Raw genomic sequence first — 27085 nt, 5'->3', positions numbered from 1 at the left:
GAATAGTTGCATCCACCTCTAAAGTAATTACATTTTTATCTGTTTTGCAGAGCAAGCAAACAGCATGTAAGTTGGTAGATTACAGAACTACCTGACATTCAGCCACAATGTAGACAAAGCAGGATAACTTCTAAAAGTCTACAAATTAGATCTTCAGTTAAAGTGACTGCAAGCTACAAAAATGATCCAGAAGATACGAGCCAGCTGCTAAACAAACAGATGAGATCAAGAAAGTTCACCATTGATGCTACATGAGAAACAACATTTCTACTTAAGAAAACTCTTCAACTCTTGATTGAATTTACTGAGATGGCTCATCTCAACAGGCAGCAAAGGACGTGTGATCTACTTGTTGTTCGTCTGAACAGATTTTGTGTCAAGTCATTTTTATTAAATGTTTTGATGTTATGTTAGCTGTTTGACATATACGTGTTATTCCGCAGTTTTATTTTATTTTTTTGTAAAAAATGTAGACACTAATCATTAAATGTTACAATTAAACTAAATAACCTTGTTTTTTGTTTGTTTTTGTAAATGTAGTAGAAGTTTGAAAGATTTCTGTGAAACAGTGACAGAGACAATCCCTGCACAATACTTATGATCAGCACGTTTTGGAGAAATCCCTGCACAAACAAGAGAGAAGGTATTGAGACCGTTGCAGACAGCAGGATGTGACTGTGGTGATCAATGTGCTTCAGCAACATTCGTGTTGCTCACAATAAATCAATTTATAAAGTAAAACATACAGAGAAAAGTCTGCGTGTTTGATGACATAACCACACAGATTTCCAGCTGTTTTTAAGGCTCTTTACAATCCACAGCAAAAATAATAATGAGAGAGATGGTGTTTTCTTTCGAGCATGTGTAATAAATAGAAGCGGTAGTATCAAATAAATAATTAAACAATTGCGGAGACCACCCCAAATGTCTCTGGCATGCGTCGAAGCAGCAGGTACCCATTACCTCGTTTAGTCGTAGTCACGTGACCTGGGTATTTAGCCCCGCACTTCGGAGGAGTGTTTTAATAAGATGGCAGTAATGCAACAGTTTTGGATACAAGCTGCCGTTAAACTCGACTGAAGAAGAAGAAGAGCGTTTTAATACGTCTGTATCGACTTTTGTTTTGGTTAGTACGCCCAGCTTTGCGGACCAACTTCTTTGTGGTCTGATGCTGCTGCGCCACCTCCACCCTTGTTACGCATGACACGTAGCACCAATCAGTGTTGAGACCCCGGATTGTTTGCCGCGCTTGGCTCACAGGTGAATTGATTACAGTGTTTCTTAGATAAGGTGCGACTATTTGCGGTTCCTGTCAATGGACTGCGCTTTTGATTTGGTGGGTCTCATATTACAGACAGTGTATTAGTAGAGCATGTACTGAAGAGGCTTAGGGCCACCAGGGGAAAAAAAAAATATGTGACTGGTTCTGCAACCCAATTTGTCTCCTTGTTAAATGTTGAGTGTCCGTCCAGTTCACGTGGTCTGTTGCCGAGCCTGGTATTTTTATTTTCTGTACAAGTTTTCGTAATCTGCAGTTTATCGGTGGCATCTGCTAGTTCGTAACTCCCACAGTATATAAATTGTACAGTAATGATGAATCGGAAACGCTAAGATTTTAAACCTCCGCTTTTTCAGAGAAAACGAGAAGTGTTCTTCACGTGGGTTTCATCCAAATGGCAGAGAAGTGGCAGCCGCAGTGTGGCGTCGAGTTGGAGCCGAATCAGTTTTACTGCTCGGTATGTCTGGACCTGCTCAAAGATCCCGTCACCATCCAGTGTGGACACACTTACTGCAGAAGCTGTATCGAGGGGTGCTGGGACCAGGAAAAGGAGAAGGGAACGTACAGCTGTCCTCAGTGTAGGGAGACCTTCAGCCCAAGGCCTGTCCTCGGGAGGAACAACATGCTGGCTGAGGTGATGTATCCACGGTGCTGCTTTTGAAAATAAATAAAAATAAATAAAATGACAATAAAACGTAGCAAGTTAACTAAAGTTCAGATGCTCGGAGCTCAGAGAAATACTTAATGAGAAATATTTTTCTTTTTCTAAATTATTCTTTCTGATATTATCATTATCCAATTTCTAGTTTGTTTTCATTTACAACATTTATAAACAGATTTTCATTAATGGTGTGGTGGTTTGCTTGGTTTGATTCTAGTCTGAGACACATCCCTTTGGGTTGAGTCAGGAAGGGCAGCTGGTATAAGTATAAGTGAGTACAGTGAACTCATTGTTATGTTTAAGAAACCGTTTGAGATGATTTGAGCTTTGAGATGGTGTGTTAGCCTGCTGGAAGTAGCCATCAGTAGATGACATGCTGCGGTCATAAAAGGATGGACATGGTAGGCAACAATACTTTGGTAGACTGTGGTGTTTGGACTGGGGGAGGCAAAGTGTGCTAGAGGATATCGCCTCTACAGCATTCTAACACAAACCGGAACTGATGCAAAGCAGGATGGATCCATGCTCTTATATTGTTCATGCCAAAGTTGCAGGAGAAATGTGTTCTTCAGAACCAGCGACAATCTTCTTCAGTAGTCTAATTTTAGTGAGCGTGTGTGAATTCTGGCCTGAGTTGTGTGTTCTTTGCTGTGGAAGTGGCTGTTGCAGATCATCTGCTCAGTTTGAAGTTCAGCAGGTGATCTTGACCATGTCTACATGCCTAAACGCAGCGAGTTGCTGCCATGTGTTTAGTTGATTAGATATTTGTGTTGAAACAAGCAGATGAACAGATGCACCTCATAAAGTGTCCAGTAATCATAATTTTATATTTTCTTTGGCATGTCATTAGATTTTCTTGTGGGTGTTTGCATTGTCTGCTCTTGTTACCCCTAAAATATTTAAATGAATTATATTATCATCATAGCACATGCTTTCTAAATGATAGTCCATCCATCCATCTTCATCCGCTTTGTCCGGGGCCGGGTCGCGGGGGCAGCAGCCTAAGCAAAGACAGCACTATCTAAATGATAGTGCTGTCTTAAAATAAATAACACATTTTTCTATAGTTTCGATTCTGTTTGTCGTGCAAAACCTTTGACCGCTTTTATTTGATCACTGTAGGTTGTAGAGAAGCTGAAGAGGACAGTAACCCAACAGGCCCGTCCAGCTTCTTCTCTTGCTCCTGCAGGACCAACAGACATTGCCTGTGATTTCTGTTGTGGGACCAAAAGAAACAAAGCCAGCATGTCTTGCCTGACCTGCTTGGCATCGTACTGTCCTGCTCATCTTGAGCCTCACCACAGTTTTCCTGTGCTGAAGCTTCACCAGCTGGTGTCTGCTACAGTGCCACTTAAGGAAAAAATATGTGCGAAGCACAACAAGCTGATGGAGGTTTACTGTAAGACTGATCGAAGGTGTATCTGCTATTTGTGCACCTTGGACGATCACAGGCGCCACTCAACAGTGTCAGCTGCAGCAGAAAGAGCTGATAAACAGGTAGAGACAAAAAGCCAATGTAAATCTGGAGAGTGGTTGAATTTGACTCCTGTGACTGAAATATTCACAATGACACATTCGTGGTTGCTTCTTACAGGTAAAACTTGGTGAGATCCAGAGTGCAGTCAAGCGGAGATTCCAGGAGAGACAAGAGGAGCTGAATGAGCTGGTCCAAGCTGTGAAGGACTTTGAGGTGTGGAAATAAGACTGGAAAACATGTTTCTGCTCTGACCACAGCAGTGTCTTTTGTACAGGTTCTGACATCTGGCAGTGAGAGCTGATAAGCATGACGGTCTGTAATTGCAACACGTATTCCTGCATTTTGGTGTATTTAATACACTGGTTACGTTTGTTTGAATTTATTTTATGTTCATATGTTTTTGCCAGGAACAAAGTGAATCTAGAAAACTTTCTGCTATGTTGTGCATCTATTGTAAATTGAACCTTCTTTATACATTATATATAAACAGATTTGGTGTCAGACTGCTGTGACGTCCAATGACAGGCTCTTTGACGAGCTGATCTCCTCCATCCAAAAACGACGTGCTTTAATGAAGGAGTTGATTGAAGCTCGGAGGAAAACTGCAATAGCTGAGGCAGAAGATCTGCAGATGCAGCTGAAGGAGGAGATAGCCACGCTGAGGAGAAGAGATGCTGATGTGGAGCAGGTTTCTCACACAGCTGACCATATTCATTTCATTCAGGTAAAAGTTGTGTTCTAGACCAACCAGTCTTTCTTTTTATAATTTTCACCTCGTACACATTTTATTATTTCAATTCAGAATCAATCAAGCATCTATAGCTGCAAGACACAAGTATTAGTAAAATGTGCTAGAGAATATTACACCCATGTTTCCATATTTTGGCTATATTATCTGTGAAACCAGCTGCCTGATTTGGACTTTGGGAATATTGTGTGCCTTTATATACGGAAAGATAAACATGTCAGGTTCCTATCTGCAACATGGCAGTTTCTGCAGGCCTCCAAATCTGTTAATTTGCAGAGCCATAGTGCAGGAGACGCCCCCACCCCAGATTTGAAGCACCTAGATCAAGTAGTTTTCAGTTAAAACTCCCAGAGAACAATGCTAGAAAGACTTCTAAAAACACTCTCACCTTGGCAGCAGGGACATGACACTTCCCATTAGGAAGTGTCATGTCCCTGGAATTGTTTTAATGAATGGAAACAGAATGTTCCATGTAACATGCAGTTAATATACTTTTTCTGTTCTGACTTGTCATTTTTCCTCTAGATCTTCAAGTCTCTCTCAATCTCATGTGAATCGCCAGACCTGCCAAGAGGCGCTGTTATTCGTCCTAAACATTCGATGAAAACGGTGACTGACTATGTGTCTGACCTGGCAGATGACATGAAAAACCTTCAGCAGACCACATGGCCTGAGATCTCTGCTACAGGTGCGCATATATATGTAAAGGTGCCTGAAGGAAATATTAAATAGTTGAATACAGTTCCTCTGTTTTCTATTTTTATATATATTTCTTTCCCCTGTTAGTGTCTGTTACAGATGTTGTGCTGCCACCTGTGCCAAAGACCAGGGGAGAGTTATTGCGCTGTAAGTAAAACCGTTAAGGCAGATCATTATATAAATGAAGTAATCACTTAATAAATACTAGAAGGCTGATGATATTCCTGGTTTGCTTGTCCATCAGATCACTGTCCTCTAACACTGGATCCCAACTCGGCCAACAAATACTTTGTCATTTCACGGCAATCAAAACGAGTGACGAGTGGCTGCTATGAGCATTTTCATTTATCTCACTCGGACAGGTTTGGAGGTGTGAAGCAGGTGCTGTGCAAAGAGGGTTTAACAGGGCGGTGCTATTGGGAGGTCAGTTGGAGTGGTGGCGCCTGGTCAGTGGCAGCGTCTTACAAAAACATCAGCCGGACATCATTCGACTCAGAATTTGGGAAGAATGACAAGTCCTGGTGTTTGGAGTGCTCTGCAAACGGATATACTTTCAGACATGACTCAGTAGCCAAGGCGGTGTCAGGTCCTCGTACCTCTCAGATTGGAGTGTACCTGGATTACAGGTCAGGTACTCTGTCGTTTTACAGCATCTCTGACACCATGACTCTGCTTCACAAAGTGCGCACAGTATTTACTCAGCCTCTCTATCCTGGCCTTGAGCTGAAGGAAGGAAGCTCTGGCTGTTATGCAGAAGTGAAGAAGTTGTGATGCCAACTTTTTCACCTCTACCATGTTGACTAATGTCTTTCAAGACCTAAAATAAGCAGTGAAGAAACCTGTGAGCACATTGAACTTGACACTTATTTGCTGAATGACTCGCACTGTTTGGCTGTTGAAAGGTGACCCAGGTGCTCCACTGTGACAAAGGACATTGAAATTATAAGGTTTTTTTTCCGCTCTAATTAATCTATTCTTAACAGGTGTTTGTTTTTTTTTGTTTTTTTTTTTTTGTTTTTTTAAATTGAGTTTAAATGGACTTTTTCACTTGCATGTACTTCATTGTTTTCTTTCCATTTTACTTCTTTAATTTCTGGGGGGGGGGGAATAAAGTTGACAACATACTGCGCACAGGGCTTATTGTACTAATGATGAATGGGTTCAGATGAAGTCAGTTTTGCAGTCAGCTATAGCTACATTGATGCTGTATTGAACTATGACCAAAGTCTAGAAGATGGGAAAGCAGGATAAAGGTTAGTGTGGCTTTTGTGACACTTTTCCAAAGGTACTGCACTCATTTCTCAAAGGTTTGTCAAATTAATGGTCCTGTATTTTTAATTTAACTGTTTTTAGACTGCTTTCATAGGATTCCTTTCCTGTTTATCTGAGGTTGTGCTAAAAATCAATAAATAAAGATTGCCAATATTTAAACTGTTGTGAATGACTTGTTTGTCCATGATCGGTCAAATGTGTCTCTCATTAATGATATCCAGTCTTTTTGAGCCAAAGTATGTTCCTATCACAAGTTAGAAGCTGCAGTTTTGACAAAGTGACTTCATATACTCCCAAGTAAAGTGTCATGTTATATTAAAAATGTCTTCTTCAAAAGAGATCTGGTCTCGAGGCTGTCAGTAAGTGTAAAAAGCAGTTAGATATTTTAAGAGTCCAAAAAGAACTGTATTGGTTACCATGTAGGTGCAAACAGTCATTGCAAGATACTTTCAAAGCAGGTCACTTCTTTTATGCAACGCCTGTTGTTAATCCTCTTGACTAGTCGGTCAAAATAAGCAAAGATATAAGTCATAAAAAAATCACACGTCACTTTTCAGCAATGTATAATCTTCTACTGACAAAGGCAGGAGTACGCCTAGTACATGAGTACAAAGACATATGTCCCAAGGCTAGATTTGAATTGAACTCAAAGTCACATGTATTGAAAATATAGTTTTTTATAAAGCGAGACCATTATTGTTTTTCAAACATGTTGACATCTGCAGTGTAATCTATTTTGACATGTGCCATGTTATTAAAACCTGCCACGTTTACCTCTGTCCGTGTCTTTTTAGTAGCCTGCTGTTAGTCTAATATTGGTAATGGCTCTTGTGAACAATCAGTATTCCAAAGTGTTCATAAGCAAAATCACTAATTACAGAGGCGGAGGCATTTATTAAAAAAAAAAAAACAAGACTTGGAAGAGGAAAACTCGTTTTAAGATGTTTACTGTGAGCTTTCTAACGTCTTGTAGACTGAGTTACTAAAAAGGAGTTATCACTGTTGTAAATTCATCATTGGGCGTGCGCTGTTGTTTGGTCATGTGACGCACAAACACGATTGTCGGAGGAAGCCATGCAGGATCATCACTCCTTTACTCCGATCCGAGCGTGCTGAGCTCTTACAAATCGCTGCTTATGTTTGGTTCAGTTACAGCGGGATGATGGCTGATCTTTACCAGCACCCGGTTTTCTTTGAGTGCGAGAGTCTTAAAAAAGAACATCTGACGAGATTACAAAATTATTTCCGTAATCGTCGCAAATCAGGCGGAGGAGATTGCGGACAACTGACGAGAGTGGACGCAAACGTCTACAGCGTGGTTTTCCAAAATAAAAAAGGTAAGTTTATCATGCCTTTTAAGATATCTAAATATTCTATATTTATTATTAAAATATATATTTTATATATATAATAAATAGATTTATTTATGCACGAAATATCTTATTTATTATTATTATTATCATTTCTCGGCTAAAATAGCCGTAACAGAAAGGTTTCAGCTGTTTAAGAAATATTACATTTTCACCGTTGAAGTACAGCTGTGGGTGGGAGTAGTGAGAAAGGAAACGTAAACCAAACGTTAGTCTGGAAACCGAAACTTGTTACGCAACGTTACGTTTCGTTTTCGGTGATCAGCAGCTGCCTCAATGCTGAGTTCAGGGAATTTGGGAAACTCTGATTTCCCACCGTCACATTTGAACTCTTTCCTCTGTGAGTGGGCTGTTTAGAGGGAGAGAGCTACTATGAGATGACGATATTATTGCAAATACAGTTTTTTTTTATTGTATTTTCTGTTTGAATGTGTTTTAGTAGATAAAGTGAAATGAGTTGCAAAGGCTTTAAAGCAGAAGTCAGCAATATATTGTGTTGGACATACTTCATATGTTCTATGTACTGATTTGGTAGCTTGTGAAGCTTGCACACAAGAATTTCACTCACATGTGCTGTACCAGTGCACCAGTAATGTGGTGTGACAACAAATTTGATTTGATTTTGATTTGACCACTGAAAACTGGCAGTGGGTGAAAAGAGGAGGAAAAAAAAAACAAAGAAGGGCAAAGAAAACAAAAAGAAAGAGTTAAAGTTATATAATAAATTCAGTCTGTAATTTGAGATATCTGTCAACAGATCAGCAGAGAGTTCTTCAGAGATCAAAGCATGTTTTGGAGATTGAAGATTGTCGTTTGGTGTTCACTGTCCGAGAAAGTCTGCAAAATTCTACCTCCTCTCACTTCATGACCCCCACTTCCAATCCAGCAGAGGTAAATTTCATGTTTTTGTTTATCTAGATTTTTAATAGTTTTATGCATCCATATGAAATGAACATTGTCCATTTTATTATAATATTAATGTAAGCAGGGGTTTGCTACAAATTGATAGCTGTTCTCATTTGCATGTCTTCCCAATCACAGACTCCTGAGCACATTCCTGCCTCGTCTCTTCTACCAAGCGATGACGGGTATGAACTACATGTTAATAATTATCTTAGTTACCTATATGTCCACATGCTCAGCAAGAACTTGAGAACATGCTTGCCTGTTTAGCCTGCTCTGCTGATCTTTACTGTGAGGAGGGGAGAGTTTTAGTCAGGAGGCTCTCTCAACCTGGTGCTGCAGATGAAGTTAGTGATTGGAAAGTTGAGGTAGGCGCTCTCTTTGGTGGCTACTTTTGCCATTATGAGTTAAACCCTTACAAGGTTGAAGCTTTGGTTCAGTCCAGCAGCTCTCCTCAGACTGTGAGGTGAAAGTGTACACAGATGAGTCTGGGAAGAGTCTGAAGTAACTCTTGCTGCTGTGAAGGACTTTGGTAGTGTGAGAGGTTAAAGTCTGAGCCAAGTCATCCTGTTTGATAACAGAGTGGAGGCGGTGAGGGCCATACAGGAACCATGTGACAGGCTTCTTCAAGGGATAGATGCACCTGATGAAGATACAGCAAGAGGAGCCACTGCCAGAGCTCCTGGAGGCAGAGTCCTCATGGAGGTTATTCAGGGATTGATTGAGAGCCAACAGGTGAAAAATGTTGCTGTAATTAAGATAAATCACAACTCACAATAAAACACATTTTCTAAACCCACCAAATCTCCTGCTCTTCTCCTAGGTGGATGCTTTGGTGTCTCCTATGGTTGGCCATAATCCTCACTCTACCCGTGTTGGAAATGCTTTATTTGCAGTAGCTGGACGCCAGCTGACCACAAGGTTTATAAAGGAAGCAGAAGATGAAACAATGCCTGGTGACTCAGTACTGCTGGAGGGCTTACCTGGACTTCAATGTAATGCAGTCTTCTTCCTCAATCTTGTTCGTTGGGACGGTGACCCAGACGGCGTGCCAGTCCAGGTGAGATAGTAAAGGAGGGATTTTATTATACTGCCTGTTTGTGAGGACACTTTTAATGGAGTCATTTGCCATAATCCAGTATTTTTACCCTCTATAGGTTCTTCGAATGGGCATCAGAAAGATCCTATCTTCCTGTGAGACAAAAGGATTCACATCTGTCGCTCTTCCCGTCATTGGTGCTGGGATTGCTCTGAAATTTCCTGACAGTGAAGTGAAGAGGGTGTTAACAGAGGAAATGCACATATTTGAACAGGAGCGAACAGGCATCACACCATTCCTGATCCGCATCGTCATTCACTTTGATGACGCGGAGACACTCAAGGTAATGGAAATATTTTTTTCCCTAAAAATCAACTACTGACAAATGCTGAGAGTTAAAGAATGCCACCATTCCTTATCTTAAACTCAGAATATAATAATCAAATATCTCACAATTGGAAAAGCTCATTTTCCTATATCAGTCAGCAGGAACAGTCTCATCTGACCCCACTATTTGGTTTATCCTTCATATTTTATTTTTCAAAGCAGCAAGGCTTCAGGAGGCTTCACAAACCTGATTTGACTTTAACTTGGAAACATACTGTATACACAATCATTAACCAATCAGCTATTGTTTCCTCTGCAATATATACAGTATATACAGGAATCATTACTAATGCTGGAAATTTGTTGTCTTTGCAGACATTTGGCTCTGTCCAAAATAAACAATTCACTGAAGATGTTCAAAATAAAGACCAAGATCAAGGTAGGTGTAGAAAATATCCACAGATAAGAATCCAGACAGTGCTTTTTAGACATAAATAATAATTTGATTCTTTTTGTTAAAAAAAATCTTTTAAAAAAGAGACCATAATAAAACATCAACAGGAAATTACAACATCTGATGTGGAATATAAAAAACATTCAGTTGGAAAAGTTTAAATCTTACCTGTCCAACTGAAGCTTTTCTGTCAGATCAGGGGATATCACCCTCATAAACCTCACTTTCTTGTGGGGTCCCCCAGGGGTCCATTCTTGGCCCAGCCCTTTTTTTGAATTTACATGCTCCCTATGGGCTCAACCTAAAAACAAACAAACAAAAAAAAAAAAACATGGCATCACATTTGACTGTTATGTAGACAAAAAAACTTTACCTGCCACTGAAACATAAATCAGTGAGTCCTCCAAAGGTTCTACTAGATTGTTTGGAGGATGTTAACGCATGGATGGCTTTAAACTTTCTTAATTAAAAGGAACAGAAAAGAGAGGTCATTGTGTTTGCTCCCTGTCACCACTACGACTTTGGCTCTTGATTAAAAAAACCCTTTGCGAGGAACTTAGGAGTGATTTTTGACTATCTATCTATTTATCAATCTAACGCTTGATAAAACAGATCAATGCTGTAATCAAAACTTTTTTTTTTCATCTCCAGCTATTTAAAAAAGTGAAGCCATTTTTCCATTTCAGAGACTTTTGTAATAGTCTTTATTCAGGATTCAGTCTGTAATTAGTTAGCCGAGTGCAGCTGGTCCAAAACGCTACAACACAGTTACTAACTGGCACGCACTGTACTTTTATTTGCCTTATTTCTTCCTGAAATCTTCTAAATTAATGTTTTTTTTTCTTAAATTGCATCACATCTTCCTACTTTTATATCTTTTGATTGTTTTAAATTTGCAGCACTTCGGTCTCAGTTGTTGTTTTTACATGTGCTATATAAAGAAGTTTGACTTTGACTGTTGATTCTGTTTCAAACCTGAAACCCTGACCAAAAAGTATTTCAAAGGCAGCAAAAGTAAGAAACAAATGTACTTAACAGAGTGACTGTTCTCCTCTAGAGTCAACAACAATGAGGTTGGTCCTGCTGGGAAAAACTGGATCTGGGAAAAGTGATTTGGGTAACACCATTCTTGGAGATGAGCTCTTTGCCACCTACCATTCTCCAAACTCTGGGACAATGAAATGCCAAACAGAAACCAAAACAGTCAGTGGAAGAAGCATCACTCTGATCGACACCCCTGGTTTCTTTGACACAGGAAGGTCTGAGGAAGATCTGAAGCCTGAGATAATGAGCTGTATGACAGAGTGTGCTCCTGGGCCTCATGCTTTTCTCATTGTGCTTCAAGTGGATAAATTCACAGAGCACGAGCAGGCTGTCGTCACTAAGATAGTTCAGTATTTCTCAGAAGAAGCTCTAAAATATGCTGTAGTTGTTTTCACTTACGGTGATCAGCTCAAGAAAAAGATGAAAATTGAAGATTTTGTCAGTCAGAACAGAAATCTGAGTGATCTGGTGTCAAAGTGTGATGGTCGGTGTCACGTCTTTGATAACAAACACTGGAACAAGAACCAGCCAAATAACTACAGGAGCAACCAGTTCCAGGTGGAGGAGTTGCTGAAAACAATAGAAAAAATGGTGGTGGAAAAAAACAGAGGTTACTACACAAATAAAATGCTGCAACATGTGGAGACGGCAATACAGAAACAGGTAGAGCACATTAGACACTCAATGCCAGATAAAACCCCAGAAGAGATCAGAAAGCAGGCTAAAACAGATGTGTTTAACAGGTTTCTGATCCAAATGGCAGGGATTGCAACAGGAGCTTTGCTCGGTGCTTTTTTTGGTGTTGTAACATTGGCTGAATTTGCTATCAAAGCTGTGAAGAACCCACAACTGATGAATGTCACAAAAAAGCTTTCCACATTAGCACGAGTGCCAGCTGCACACGAACCAAAAGCACTAGTAGTTGCTGGAGCAGTAGGCTTGACAGCAGCTGTAGGAGTAGGAGGAGTAATGGGAGGTGTCATTGGAAATGAAGCCGCTAAGGATGCAGAGTCACTTTCAGAAGCTGTACAGAAAACATATAAGGCTGTAGAAGAAAAAGGAAAATCTCTCACTCACTTAATGTAAGGTTTTCATAATAATCAGATATTTATGTGAACATTTGATTATTTTATTACCTCTTGATGTTGGTACATTATATATAATGTTTAAATATTTAGAAGGCGGTAGAGAAAATTTGGAGTCCAGTCCGTTAGACAGGAGGGTTTTGTTGTTTAGCCACTTTAGCACTTAACACTTTTTTTGCCTGACTGCCATTTGGTGGTGGGAACATATTCTTTGGTGTGTTTATGAGAGATTTATGTTCAATAGGTTTGTGGTCCTTAAAAAGTAAAACGATGAGCTTAAAAGATTCTCACCAAGTCTGTCAGTATGCTTGTTTTGCTTGTGAGGTTGTTGCTTGATCTCCCTGGTGCCTCATTATTTTGTCTTGTCCATATAAAGGACAAGACTGTTTATGACCATGAAACACAGACTTAAAAAACTCCAACAACCACTGAAGAAATTAGGTTTTGTTTCTGTTTTTTTCTGATATTGTCAAATCTCTAGTTTTACTTAATTGTAAACGATCTGATATTGATAGAACTACTTGAAATGTGTATGATATATTGGTGATGTGATTGACAGATCAAAGATGATGTATTAAGCAATAAAAGCACTAATTTCTGACAAGATTTCCCATTGCCCATTTGTTTTGTTTTGAGATTTTTTCCCTCCACATCATAGTTTTGTTCTTGTTGTACTGCACTTGCATGTTGTGATTAACATGAGACACTGAGGAAGAAAAGGCGTGAAGAAAGGACATTTAGAGGGGCTACAAAACTGCCAGAGTGTTGCCAACAAAGTGCAACAACTATGTTTCCCCGCCTGAAATTTTGCCTGTGCAAAAACATGAACTTTTGTCATTGTGAATCTTTGAGTTGAGTGTATCATTACCAGCATGCACAGTAATTGGTCATATGGCCCTTTTTTCAATTTTCAGTTCAATCTTTAGTGTTATTTACATAGTCCCAAATCACAACAGTCTTCTCAAAGTTCTTTCTATTGTAAGGTAAAGACACTACAATGATACAGGGAAAAAACTCAGTTGACCTCTTAGAGAAGTGTATAAACAGTACGTGAAAAAGGTGAGTGAAGAATAAACGCTCAGTGCATCATGGGAATCCCCAAGGAGCATATGTCTAGTGCAGCAAAACTAATTAGGTTTCACCTGATTCAGCCCTAACCATATGCTTTATCTGAAAGAAAGGTTTTAAGCTTAATCTAAAAAGTAGAGATAGTGTCTGTCTCCTGAAGAAGGGCCTCTGATTCTACTTTTGAATACTCTAGGAACCACAAGAAGGTCTGCAGTGCAAGAGCAAAGTGTGGTGAGGCCTTAAAGATAAGATGGGACCTGATTATTCAAGTATGTGTATGCATAATGTAAACAGAACTGGTCCTATCGCAGAACCATGTGGAAATCCATAATGTAAAGTAGATTCCCCATTTACATGAACAAATTGGAGACTATTAGATAGATAGATTCAAACCACTGCAGCGTCGTACCTTCAATACCTACAACATGCTATAATCACTGTAATAAATTAACAGAGATGAGTCCACTGTCAGAGGCCATAAGAAGATCATTTATAACTTTGACTAAAGCTGTTTGTGTACTGTGATGGGCTCTGATACCCGACTGCAACTCTTCAAATAAACAATTTCTCTGCAGATGATCTGTTAGCTGTTTTACATCTACTCTTTCAAAAACTTCTGAGATGAAAGGAAGGTTGAAAATTGTCCTATAATCATAATTAGTTTTGCATGTAGACATACAACTCATCTCCCAGGATCAAACCTTCAGTCTCATGAGAGAGTGCAGAGCTCTTACTAATTGCTTTGTATTTTATGAAAATATTTCCATATTCACCACAGTTTAGGAGAGCACTATGAGAATGAGAGACAAAATCTACTTTACTGCTTTCAGAAATCAAAAAGATATGTTCATCATGCATTGTAATCCAATCCAACTTTATTTATATAGCACTTTAAAAAACAACAGTTGACCAAAGTGCTTTCCAATAATAAAACAGAGATAGCAGTTAAAAACCATACATAAAGCAGACAAAAAAATAAATATAAATAACAATGAAATAAATACATAAATGAAAAAGAAGCTAAAAATAAATCAGTATATATATATATGAAATATTAAAACATTAGTAAAATAGGCAATAAGATCTACAATGAACAAAATTAACAAAATAAAAAGATTAAGAGACCAACAGCTGACTAAAACTGACTACAAGCTGACTCTGATAATACTCCTAAAAAGCCTTTGAGAAAAAGTGTGTTTTTAAAAGTGATTTAAACATTTCAAGTGTTGGGGCCAGCCTAATATGGAGGGGCAGTTTGTTTATGGAGGGGGCCACAACAATGAAAGCTCGGTCTCCCCGGTGTTTCAGTCTCGACATGGGGACAGCAAGGAGTGACTGGTCAGCTGATCTATGAGACCTTTGTGGAGTGTATCGGTGTAGAAGGTCTGCAAACAATAAAATTTTAAAATGAATTCTAAAATGGACAGGCAACCAGCGTAAAGAGACAAGAACAGGGGTAATGTGCTCATGTTTGCATGTCACTGTCAACAGGCGAGCAGCAGCATTCTGGACCATTTGAAAGCGTGATAGTGAAGCTTTATTATACAGGGAGTGCAGAATTATTAGGCAAGTTGTATTTTTGAGGAATAATTTTATTATTGAACAACAACCATGTTCTCAATGAACCCAAAAAACTCATTAATATCAAAGCTGAATGTTTTTGGAAGTCGTTTTTAGTTTGTTTTTAGTTTTAGCTATTTTAGGGGGATATCTGTGTGTGCAGGTGACTATTACTGTGCATAATTATTAGGCAACTTAACAAAAAACAAATATATACCCATTTCAATTATTTATTTTTACCAGTGAAACCAATATAACATCTCCACATTCACAAATATGCATTTCTGACATTCAAAAACAAAACAAAAACAAATCAGCGACCAATACAGCCACCTTTCTTTGCAAGGACACTCAAAAGCCTGCCATCCATGGATTCTGTCAGTGTTTTGATCTGTTCACCATCAACATTGCGTGCAGCAGCAACCACAGCCTCCCAGACACTGTTCAGAGAGGTGTACTGTTTTCCCTCCTTGTAAATCTCACATTTGATGATGGACCACAGGTTCTCAATGGGGTTCAGATCAGGTGAACAAGGAGGCCATGTCATTAGTTTTTCTTCTTTTATACCCTTTCTTGCCAGCCACGCTGTGGAGTACTTGGACGCGTGTGATGGAGCATTGTCCTGCATGAAAATTATGTTTTTCTTGAAGGATGCAGACTTCTTCCTGTACCACTGCTTGAAGAAGGTGTCTTCCAGAAACTGGCAGTAGGACTGGGAGTTGAGCTTGACTCCATCCTCAACCCGAAAAGGCCCCACAAGCTCATCTGTGATGATACCAGCCCAAACCAGTACTCCACCTCCACCTTGCTGGCATCTGAGTCGGACTGGAGCTCTCTGCCCTTTACCAATCCAGCCACGGGCCCATCCATCTGGCCCATCAAGACTCACTCTCATTTCATCAGTCCATAAAACCTTAGAAAAACCAGTCTTGAGATATTTCTTGGCCCAGTCTTGACGTTTCAGCTTGTGTGTCTTGTTCAGTGGTGGTCGTCTTTCAGCCTTTCTTACCTTGGCCATGTCTCTGAGTATTGCACACCTTGTGCTTTTGGGCACTCCAGTGATGTTGCAGCTCTGAAATATGGCCAAACTGGTGGCAAGTGGCATCTTGGCAGCTGCACGCTTGACTTTTCTCAGTTCATGGGCAGTTATTTTGCGCCTTGGTTTTTCCACACGCTTCTTGCGACCCTGTTGACTATTTTGAATGAAACGCTTGATTGTTCGATGATCACGCTTCAGAAGCTTTGCAATTTTGAGACTGCTGCATCCCTCTGCAAGATATCTCACTATTTTTGACTTTTCTGAGTCTGTCAAGTCCTTCTTTTGACCCATTTTGCCAAAGGAAAGGACGTTGCCTAATAATTATGCACACCTGATATAGGGTGTTGATGTCATTAGACCACACCCCTTCTCATTACAGAGATGCACATCACCTAATATGCTTAATTGGTAGTAGGCTTTCGAGCCTATACAGCTTGGAGTAAGACAACATGCATGAAGAGGATGATGTGGACAAAATACTCATTTGCCTAATAATTCTGCACTCCCTGTATGTGGACTGGTATCTTCACCTAAACATCCTACAGTGGTAGAAGTATGCAAATGACAATCATGAAATTATTATTATTATTATTATTACCATCTCAGTTAAAGACATGCCATGAAATATCCAAAAGAGAAGGTTTAAGCTGGAGTAACAGGAGCTATATGCAAATACAAAGGTAAATAAAAATGTGTCCATCCTGTAAGACAGGGCAGCCATACAAGTTTGCAGTTAATGACACATCACCTGCTATTTGCTGTTAGTTCCTGAGTGATCCTGTCTTTATTAATTCACAAAGTCATTTCGGTTTTCTTGTGCATAAATGCATGATGTTCCCTGGATTAGGAAAAGCTATGGAAAACTGCTATATGTAAAATGCTAAAAACAAACAAACAAACAAACAAAAAAATCTAGAAGCAACAAATTAACCCTCAGATCGTGTTAATATTTATAACATGGAGTATAATCATTTCTGGTGAGTCCTGTTGATTCAATCAGTTACAAACTTTACAAACACAGACCCATGAGAATGACTCAAAACCCAGCGGACCCCCCCCCCACACACACACACACACAACCCATATCTGGATGACATACCACTTACCATGCCAGAAGTCAGCCAGCAATGCCGGCTTGACACCAGATCCAGGCAAAACCTGTTTGCTATGTGGGCATAGGGATCAAGGTCCAGCGAGCCCCAGACCCAGGCCTACTCACACACACAGAAACTGCACAGACACACTCATCTATCCACATCCACCCCACGGACGAATGCCTCTCGACCATAGCCAGCAGCCCCGTTGTTCGAGATGCAGTTAACCCGTCCCCTGATCATCACTCCACCACAGCGTCAGGTAGGACGTAGGAAATAGGGATGTAAGGACCGGCTTGTCCATGTTAAAATGGTCTGTTGGGTGCATGTGTTGGTGTGCGTGAGTGAGTGAGATGTAAAAAGTGAATATGACGTGTGAAGAGCGCTGTTAAAATTCAGCGGAGAACTGTGGCACGATAATGAATGGCTTTTCTAAAGAGAGAGCATTGTTCTTACCAAAACATGTTGATATCTTTGGCAAACTCTATTTAGAAGCAGCATGTGTTTACCTCTGCGGATGTCTGATTTTTTTTGTAGTATCCTGCTGTTCTGGCTCTTGTGAACAACTAGTTTTAAAAGTGTTAAAAAACAAAATTAGTAATTACAGAGGCATTTAATAAACGTACTTGGATGAAGAAACTGGTTTTAGATGGTTTCGGTATGGGGAGCTTTGGAAGACTGGTTTACCACAAAGGTGTAGTTATTACTGTTCTAAATTTAACATCACCTGCAGGCGCGTTTGTTTAGTCATGTGACCTTTATGACGCACAAAGGTGTTTGTGCACATTGAGGAAGCTTGCAGGATCACTCCTTTACTCCGATCAGAGAGTGCTGCGCTCTTACAAATCGCTGCTTATGTTTGGTTCATTTACAGCGGGATGATGGCGGATCAGACCCAGCACCCGGTTTTCTTTGAGTGTGAGAGTATTAAAGAAGAACATCTGACGAGAGTACAAAAATACTTCGGTATTCGCCGCAAATCGGGCGGAGGAGAGTGCGGACCGGTGACCACAGTGGACGAAAACCTCTACAGTGTTGCTTTCCGAAATAAAAAAGGTAGGTTTGTTATGAATTTTAATAGGTAAATATATTTACCTATGTTTATAATGTACGGACTTTCTTATGCACGAAATATCATACAGTAGTCGACGTCTCTAAATGACCATTTATTATTTTCATCAATAATTATATTTTGCCTCAGTAACCGTATCAGAAAGTTTTGGCTGTTTAGGAACTATTATACTTTCACAAGTGAGTTACTGGTGGCAATGGGACAGGTAAGAAAGGAAAACAAAAGTCTGTCCGGAAAGCGAAACTTAATATTACACAACATTTGATGATCAGCCACCGACAGTGGGTGAAAAGATAAGATTAAAGAAGAAGGAAAAAAGAAACATAAAAACGAAAATAAGTCACATAAAAATAAATTCTACATGAAACTCAGTTTGTAACTTGAGATCTATTTATAGATCAGCAGCGAGTTCTTCAGAGATCAGAGCATGTTTTGGATCTTGAAGATTGTCGTTTGGTGTTCACTGTCCGAGAAAGTCTGCAAAATTCTACCTCCTCTCACTTCACCACCCCCACTTCTGCTCCAGCAGAGGTAAATTTCATGTTTTGATTTAATCAAGATCTTTGACAGTTTTATGGATCCATATAGAATCAGCATTGTCCATCTATCTATCTATCTATCTATCTATCTATCTATCTATCTATCTATCTATCTATCTATCTATCTATCTATCTATCTATCTATCTCAGAATCAGAATCAGAATCGTGTTTATTGGCCAAGTATATGTGCAGACACATACAGGGAATTTGGTTCCGGTAGATGGTGGCTCTCAAGCACAGCAATGTAAATCTCACACACACAAGTGTCTATATATACACATTACACATACATACACAAAGCTATGTAAACCAACTATAAATAACGAATCTAAACTTATATACATAAAATACAGAAATGAATGAGGTGGAATGAATACTACAAAATGTACATAAGGTGCAGCTGCAGTCTGGCAGTGGGAGCAGTGTGACAGGTCAACTGTTAAGAAGGGAGATGGCGAGGGGAAAGAAACTGTTCCTGTTTCGGGTGGTCCTGGTCTGCAGGCTTCTGTACCATCTGCCAGAGGGCAGCAGATCAAAAAGTCTGTGTGCAGGGTGTGAGGGGTCTGTGATGATTTTCCCTGCCCGTTTCCTGGTTCTTGAGAGGTACAGATCCTGGATGGAGGGCAGGGGGGCGCTGATGATCCTTTCTGCTGCCCGTACAGTCCGCTGCAGTCTGCTCCTGTCCTGTTTAGTGGCTGCTCCATACCAGACTGTGATGGAGGAGCACAGGACAGACTCAATGACCGCAGTGTAGAACTGGATCAGCAGCTCCTGTGGAAGACTGTACTTCCCCAGTTGTCTCAGGAAGTACATCCTCTGCTGGGTCTTTTTGAGGATGGAGTTGATGTTGGTCTCCCACTTCAGGTCCTGGGAGATGGTTGTACCCAGGAACTTGAAGGTCTTCACAGTTGACACAGGGCTGTCTGATATGGTGAGGGGGAGCAGAGTTGAGGGATGTCTCCTGAAGTCCACTGTCATCTCTACAGTCTTAAGAGTGTTCAGCTCCAGATTGTGCTGACTGCACCAGAGTACCAGCCGCTCAACTTCCTGCCAGTATGCAGACTCATCACCATCTTGAATGAGGCCAATGACAGTGGTGTCATCTGCAAACTTTAGGAGTTTGACAGCAGAGTTATTGGAGGTGCAGTCGTTAGTGTAGAGGGAGAACAGTAGTGGTGAGAGGACACATCCTTGAGGGGCACCAATACTGAGGGACCGGGTTTCAGAGGTGATCTCCCCCAGCCTCACTTGTTGCTTTCTGTCTGTCAGGAAGCTGGTGATCCACTGACAGGTAGCTGGTGACACGCTGAGCTGGGAGAGTTTGGAGGAAAGAAGTTCAGGCACGATGGTGTTAAAAGCCGAACTAAAGTCCACAAACAGGACCCTGGCATAAGTTCCCGGGCGGTCAAGGTGTTGCAGGATGTAATGCAGCCCCATGTTCACTGCACTGCATCTATCTATCTATCTAATTATTTTACTGTATATTTTACAGTTTTGTACTGTTCTTCTAAAATATCACTAAATCTACATAAATAGGCTGTGATTTTACATTTCAAATGTAAATTAAAGTAAAATCACTGTAAATGCAATAAAACATAATTTTCTTGTTTTTTAAATGTATTTGTCTGTAAATATGCATATTTAGATTGTTAAAATACATTCACAAATCTATCATAATTTCACAAATATTTGTCCGTTATTTGAAAGAAACTGTTAAATTCAAATGTAATGCTATGGAAAAATATATAAAATTATTCTTATGAACTTTTTTTTTTTTACATCAAATAATAATTATTATTATTGTTATTTAGGGCGATCGTGGCTCAAGCATTGGCAGATTGCCTTGTAATCAGAAGGTTGCCGGTTCGAGCCCCGGCTCGGACACTCTCGGTTGTTGTGTCTTTGGGCAAGACACTTCACCTACCACCTACTGGTGATGGCCAGAAGGGAATTGTAAAGCACTTTGAGGGTCTCAAAAAGCACTATATGAATGCAGTCCATTATTATTTAAACCAACTGGTAACTTTATATTTCTGTACATTTAAGTATTATTATTCATATTGCCGCATTCATTGACCTTGTTTATAGGTAATTTTATTGTTTGATCATGTTAAAATGGACCTAATTTAATGTTTAAAAGCACTTGAAAAAGGCAAAATCCCATGTATAATTAGGGCAACAAACTGTTTTGTCATTACTGAAAATAACCGTATTTTTATGAGAAAGTTATTTTCTGTTATTATTTTGGCCCCCCAGCTGCCGGAATATTACAGTTTGTTTAGTTTTGGGGTTTTTTTACGGTGTGTGTGTGTGTATATATATATATATATATATATATATATATATATATATATATATATATATATATATATATATATATATATATATATATATAAGGTAAGGTGGTCTTTGTTGCCGATTGATACCTCCTCTCATTTGCATTTCTTCCCAATCACAGACTCCTGAGAACATTCCCGCCTCGTCTCTTCCACCAAGTGATGAAGAGTATGAACTACACGTTGATAATTATCTCCTTCGTTACCTGAAAGAATGTCCACATGCTCAGCAAGAACTTGAGAACATGCTTGCCTGTTTAGCCTGCTCTGCTGATCTTTACTGTGAGGAGGGGAGAGTTTTAGTCAGGAGGCGAGCTCAACCTGGTGCTGCAGATGAAGTTAGTGATTGGAAAGCTGAGGTAGACGCTCTCTTTGGTGGCTACTTTTGCCATCATGAGGTAAACCCTGACAAAGTTGAAGCTTTGGTTCAGTCCAGCAGCTCTTGTCAGACTGCAGGTGAGGTGAAGGTGTACACAGATGAGTCTCTGGTTCATGCCAGGTTGTTAGACACTGAGCAACCTTCAAGTTTACGTGACGATATGGCATCTCTGAGTTTAAGAGAGGAAAGCACAACCATTGCTAGCTACAGCCTTTGTGATGGGCTCCAGGTGTTTGTGTGTCAGGGTGACATCACCAAGCAACACGCTGATGCTCTGGTAAATGCAGCCAATCAGGACTTGGAGCACTCTGCAGGTGTTGCTGCTGCACTGAGTCGAGCTGGTGGTCCTGAAATACAGAGAGAGAGTGATGAATTAGTGAAGTGTTTGGGGAAAATTCCCATAGGAGACACAGTAGTGACCACAGGGGGTAACTTAAAGTGCAAGAAACTGCTTCATGCAGTTGGGCCTGTAGGTGGAAAAGCAAGTAACAGAGATAAGATGTTACTGGAGAAAACTGTGCATTGTGCTTTAAAGTTTTCAGAAATAATGGAGTTTCAGTCCATAGCCATTCCTTGTATCAGCTCAGGTGTGTCTGGGGTTCCTCTCACTGTGTGCACTGAAGCAACTGTTGCTGCTGTGAAGGACTTTGGCAGTGTGGGAGGTCGAAGTTTGAGGAAAATCATCCTGATTGATAACAGAGAGGAGGCAGTGAGGGCCATGCAGGAAGCATGTGACAGGCTTCTCCAAGGGATAGATACACCTGATGAAGATACAGCAAGAGGAGCCACTGCCAGAGCTCCTGGAGGCAGAGTCCACATGGAGGTTATTCAGGGATCGATTGAGAGCCAACAGGTGAGAAATGTTGCTGTAATTAAAATAAACAACACCTTGCAATAAAACACATTTTCTAAGCCCACCAAATCTCCTGCTCTTCTCCTAGGTGGATGCTTTGGTGTCTCCTATGGTTGGCCATGATCCTCTCTCTACCCGTGTTGGAAATGCTTTGTTTGAAGTAGCTGGACCACAGCTGACCACAAGGTTTAGAAAGGAAGCAGAAGATGAAACAATGCCTGGTGACTCAGTACTGCTGGAGGGCTTACCTGGACTTCAGTCTAATGCAGTCTTCTTCCTCAATCTTGTTCCCTTTGATGGTGACCCAGAGGGTGTTGCAGTCCAGGTGAGATAGTAAAGGAGGGATTTTATTATTCTGTCTGTTTGTGAGGACATTTTTTAATGAAGCCATTTGTCTTAATCCAATATTGTTATGTTCTATAGGTTCTTCGAATGAGCATCAACACAATACTGTCTTTTTGTGAGAAGAAAGGATTCAGATCTGTCGCTCTTCCCGTCCTCGGTGCTGGGATGGCACTGCAGTTTCCTGTCAGTGAAGTGGAGAGAGTGTTAATGGAGGAAGTTTATGTATTTGAAGAGGAGCGAGCAGGCATCACACCATTTCTGATCCGCATCGTCATTCACCCCGATGATGAGGAGACACACGAGGTTATGACATAGCACTTTTCCCTAAAAATCAACTATTGACAATTACGACGCTGAGAGTTGAAGAATGCCACCAACACCAAACTCTTATATTGATTTGTGCTTAAAAAAAGAAACTCTGAATATAGTAATCAAATATGTTCCAATAGTAAGCTCATTTACCATCTCATTTGCCAATATCAGTCAGCAGGGACAGTCTCATCTGACCCCAGTGTAATTCTTATGTGTAATAACATACTGTACAGAAATTGTTACTAATGCTGTTAATTTGTTGTCTTTACAGACATTTGGCTCTGTCCAAAATGGCAAATTCACTGAAGATTTTCACCACAAAGACCCAGACCAAGGTGAGTGTAGGAAAATATATACAACTAAGAATCAAAACAGTGGTTTTTTTTATCTGTTTTTTCTTTTCTTTTCGGGCACCTAAAAATCTCGAGTTAAAAAAGAGACAACATCTAAAACATCAACAGGGAATTACTACATCAGTTAGAGAATATAAAAGACATTCAGTCCATCACAGTGTACAAAATACACAGCATTTGGACAACAGCTCAAATACCTGAAAGTTTGGAGGATTCAGACAACCCTCCAAAGACTGAACAAAAGCTTGACCTAATTATCATTTAATCTTCAGCTCTCATATTATCCCTCCTGCTACAGACCCATCTGTTCTCATACCAACAGTGACAGTGGTCAACAACCTGAAACCCACAAGTTGTACTCTGGATATTTATAATAACCGACCAAAAGCTTGGCCTAATAGCAAACTGCATTCTCCTCTTATTCTTTAGTATTGACTCTGTGTCTGACTAAGCCTATACTGTAAAATCTGCTTCCTATTTTAAACCTCAAACCATGACCAAAAAATATTTCAAAGGCAGCAAAAGTAAGAAACAAATGTACTTAACAGAGTCAACTTTCTCCTCTAGATTCAACAACAATGAGGTTGGTCCTGCTGGGAAAAACTGGATCTGGGAAAAGTCACCTGGGTAACACCATTTTTGGAGAGGAGCTCTTTGCCACTTATGCCTCTCCAAACTCTGGAACAATGAAATGCCAAACAGAAACCAAAACAGTCAATGGAAGAATCATCACTCTGATCGACACCCCTGGTTTCTTTGACACAGGAAGGTCTGAGGAAGATCTGAAGCCTGAGATAATGAGCTGTATGACAGAGTGTGCTCCTGGGCCTCATGCTTTTCTCATTGTGCTTCGAGTGGATAAATTCACAGAGCATGAGCAGGCTGTCATCGCTAAGATATGTCAGTGTTTCTCAGATGAAGCTCTAAAATATGCTGTCGTTGTTTTCACTCACGGTGAACAGCTTGACAAAAAATTTAAAATTGAAGATTTTGTCAGTGAGAACAAAAATCTGAGTGATCTGGTGTCAAAGTGTGGTGGTCGGTGTCACGTCTTTGATAACAAACACTGGAACAACAACCAGCCAAACAACTACAGGAGCAACCAGTTCCAGCTGGAGGAGTTGCTGAAATCAATAGAAAAAATGGTGGCAGAAAGAAACGGAGGTTACTACACAAATAAAATGCTGCAACATTTGGAGACAGTAATACGAGAACAGGTAGAGCACATTAGGCAGTCAATGCCAGATAAAACCCCAGAAGAGATCAGAAAGCAGGCTAAAACTAATGTGAGGAGTAGGTTTCTGATCCAAATGGCAGGGATTGCAACAGGAGCCTTGCTCGGTGCTTTTTTCGGTGTAGTAACATTGGCTGAATTTGCTATCAAAGCTGTGAAGAACCCACAATTGATGAATGTCACAACAAAGCTTTCCAGATTTGTGCCAGCTGCACAACAACAGAATGCATTAGTAGCTGCTGGAGCAGTAGGCTTGGTTGGAGCAGCAACTGCAGGAGGAATAATGGGAGGTGTAATTGGAAATGAAGCAGCTAAAGATTCAGAGTCACTTTCAGAAGCTGTACATAAAGCATATAAGGCTGTACAGGAGGAAAGAAAATCTCTTACTCATGTAAGATTTTCATAATAACCAGGTACAGTAGTCCCTCGTTTATCGCGGGAGTTACGTTAACAAAATAATAATAGCCAACTTAAATTTTTTACAGTTATTATAGATGTTTTAAGGCTGTAAAACCCATCACTACATACTTTATACACTTTTCTTGTTGTGTTTGACATTTTTGTGTTTGTTGGGAGAAAACTTACAAACACACAGGACAGCTCTTCAGAGTCACGCTGCTAGTGATCGAAGATTTATGTAGATTTGACTACCTGAACTCATTCTGTACTGTACAGGAGACACGGCACGAGATTGATTGGCAGTGGTCTACAGGACGCAGAACACAATGCATTGTTAAAATTTAAAAAAAGAAAAAAAAGAAAGCCATAAAAGGCGTTGCACAAAATTAGTATTTATTTGAAATCTGGTTTTTGGCAAACTATCATATATTTAGTCAGCAGTTTCCCTCCTTCATGAAGGAGATTTTGTTCTTCAGCCACTTTAGCATTTTATCTACTAACATTTTGTTTTTTCTTACTTCCCTTTGGTGGTGGGAACATATTGTTTGGTGTATTTATGTTCAATAGGTTTGTGATCCATAAACAACTAAAACGTTGAGCTTAAAGATTCTCACAAGATCTATGAGTGGGATAGCTGTGTTTATGGGGTTGTTGCTTGAACTACCTAGTGCCTTGATTCACTGTGATCATAATTTTTCATACAGATGTGACTAAAGTGGACGAATGTTTGAGACCATGAAACACATCAAACTTTAAAAACAATAACAAAACACAACAACACACTTAAGATTGAAGAAATTAGGTTTTGTTTGATTTTTCCCTTAATTGTAAAGTATCTAATAATAATAGAACTACCTGATATGTGTATGCTATATTGCTGATATGATTGACAGATCAAAGATGTCTTATTAAGCAAATAAAAGCTATAATCTCTGACAAGGTTTCCCATTTCCCATGCCACGGTTTTGCTGTTGTAGTACTACACTTACATGTTGTGATCAACAAGAGACACTCTAAGAAAATGCTTTGATTCATGTGATGCCATTACCAGCATTAACATCAATTTTATTCATATAGTCCCAAATCACAACAGCAATCTCCTCATTGTGCTTTGTAAGGTAAAGACCCCACAATAATGCAGAGAAACCCCAACAATCAATGTGAGCAAACACATGGCAACGGTGGTTAGGAAAAGTTCACTTTTAACAGGAAAAAAGCTCCACAAAAACCCGGCTCAGGGAGAGGGCATCCATCTCCTGTGACCATTTAAGGGTTAGGAGTGGTAGACACCTATTAATAAGAGCCAGAGACTATTAATAGCTAATGATTAAATGCAGAAAGATGTATAAATTAGGGATGGCACAATACCACTTTTAATGTCTGATACCGATATCATAAATTTGAATATCTGCCGACACCGATATGAATCTGATGTAGTCTGTTTATGATCAATAAAAAAAATTAAATTTATTTTGCTGAATGTTGTAAAAGTTCATACTAAACAAAACACTAAACACTATTATACTTGTATTAAAAAATAAACTGCACCCAAAATATTTTACAGTTCAACATTATTAATCTTTTTATTTGAACTTTTAGCAGAACTTTAAATGTAAATATTTAAAGTAATATTCAAAAGTAATTTAAAATGTGATTTTATGCAGATTTCAAAAACTCTTTGGTTCTGAAAAAAAGTGCAATATTAGCACAAAATAATGTTTATATTCAACAACTTAGAAAAAAAAAACAAGTTGTAGAATGGATTCTTTTATACTTACAGCTTAACATAAATAGACATCCAGAGTGGAAAGCAGTGCAAATAAATGCAAACATGGCTTATTGTGACACTCATCTTTTATCAAGATGGATGTCAGTGTAAGCTCTTTCTATCAAATTTAACCTGAGATTGAATTTTTTTGTAATTTTGATACAAAACTTAATACAAGTATGAAAAAAGTCTTTTGTTTTGTTTTTTATTGTTGTTTTTTGGAATCATGAAACTATTTAGCCTGCAACATTGCATTTTGCAATGTAAAACTTGAGTCTATCTATTGTAAGGTCAGACTTAGCAACCACAACGCAGAGACGTCCAAAATGTTGAGTAAAGAAGAAACACTGAGTGCGGGGCTGTGCAGAGATTTTT

General features: G+C 39.6%; 3 protein-coding genes across 6 annotated transcripts in view; all 3 read left to right on the top strand.

The window, feature by feature from the left end:
* Positions 1 to 1070: 1070 nt before the first annotated feature.
* LOC147335325 (tripartite motif-containing protein 16-like) lies at positions 1071 to 6271 on the top strand. Of its 3 annotated transcripts, none has more exons than XM_086278051.1 (8): positions 1071 to 1260; positions 1636 to 1913; positions 3063 to 3437; positions 3535 to 3630; positions 3908 to 4141; positions 4691 to 4853; positions 4952 to 5011; positions 5109 to 6271. In XM_086278051.1, exons 2-8 carry the CDS (start codon positions 1674 to 1676, stop codon positions 5633 to 5635), a joined length of 1695 nt encoding a protein of 564 aa, XP_086134177.1. In that variant the 5' UTR covers positions 1071 to 1260; positions 1636 to 1673; the 3' UTR covers positions 5636 to 6271. The 3 variants fall into 3 exon arrangements, with proteins under 3 accessions (XP_086134177.1, XP_086134185.1, XP_086134191.1); XM_086278059.1 differs by having other exon boundaries at positions 1097 to 1126; XM_086278065.1 differs by lacking the exon at positions 1071 to 1260 and adding an exon at positions 1284 to 1336.
* Positions 6272 to 7198: 927 nt separating this feature from the next.
* LOC147335322 (GTPase IMAP family member 9-like) overlaps positions 7199 to 27085 on the top strand; it is a 36560-nt gene continuing 16673 nt past the window's right edge. The window contains exons 1-8 of one of the 2 annotated variants that reach the window (XM_086278105.1): positions 7199 to 7473; positions 8264 to 8397; positions 8548 to 8594; positions 8991 to 9144; positions 9233 to 9469; positions 9567 to 9791; positions 10151 to 10214; positions 11287 to 12954. In XM_086278105.1, coding sequence (XP_086134231.1) covers positions 7296 to 7473; positions 8264 to 8397; positions 8548 to 8594; positions 8991 to 9144; positions 9233 to 9469; positions 9567 to 9791; positions 10151 to 10214; positions 11287 to 12359 — 2112 coding nt within the window. In that variant the 5' untranslated portion in view covers positions 7199 to 7295 and the 3' untranslated portion in view covers positions 12360 to 12954. Of the gene's footprint in view, positions 7474 to 8263; positions 8398 to 8547; positions 8595 to 8990; positions 9145 to 9232; positions 9470 to 9566; positions 9792 to 10150; positions 10215 to 11286; positions 12955 to 27085 lie in introns of those variants that run through there. The other variant, XM_086278112.1, reaches the window with a different exon arrangement.
* Positions 17925 to 25881, top strand: LOC147335324 (uncharacterized). The gene is made up of 7 exons (XM_086278134.1): positions 17925 to 18175; positions 18589 to 18722; positions 21190 to 22299; positions 22388 to 22624; positions 22723 to 22947; positions 23228 to 23291; positions 23877 to 25881. Exons 1-7 carry the CDS (start codon positions 17998 to 18000, stop codon positions 24947 to 24949), a joined length of 3021 nt encoding a protein of 1006 aa, XP_086134260.1. The 5' UTR covers positions 17925 to 17997; the 3' UTR covers positions 24950 to 25881.

Source organism: Aulonocara sp. 'chitande type north' Nkhata Bay, linkage group LG3 (genome assembly GCF_057382095.1).
Source record: "Aulonocara sp. 'chitande type north' Nkhata Bay isolate Kocher_YH1m ecotype deep benthic linkage group LG3, A_spYH_male_GT1.1, whole genome shotgun sequence".
Lineage (NCBI taxonomy): Eukaryota > Metazoa > Chordata > Actinopteri > Cichliformes > Cichlidae > Aulonocara > Aulonocara sp. 'chitande type north' Nkhata Bay.
Note: the sequence above shows the minus strand (reverse complement) of the source record. Positions and strands in the feature narration are given on the sequence as shown.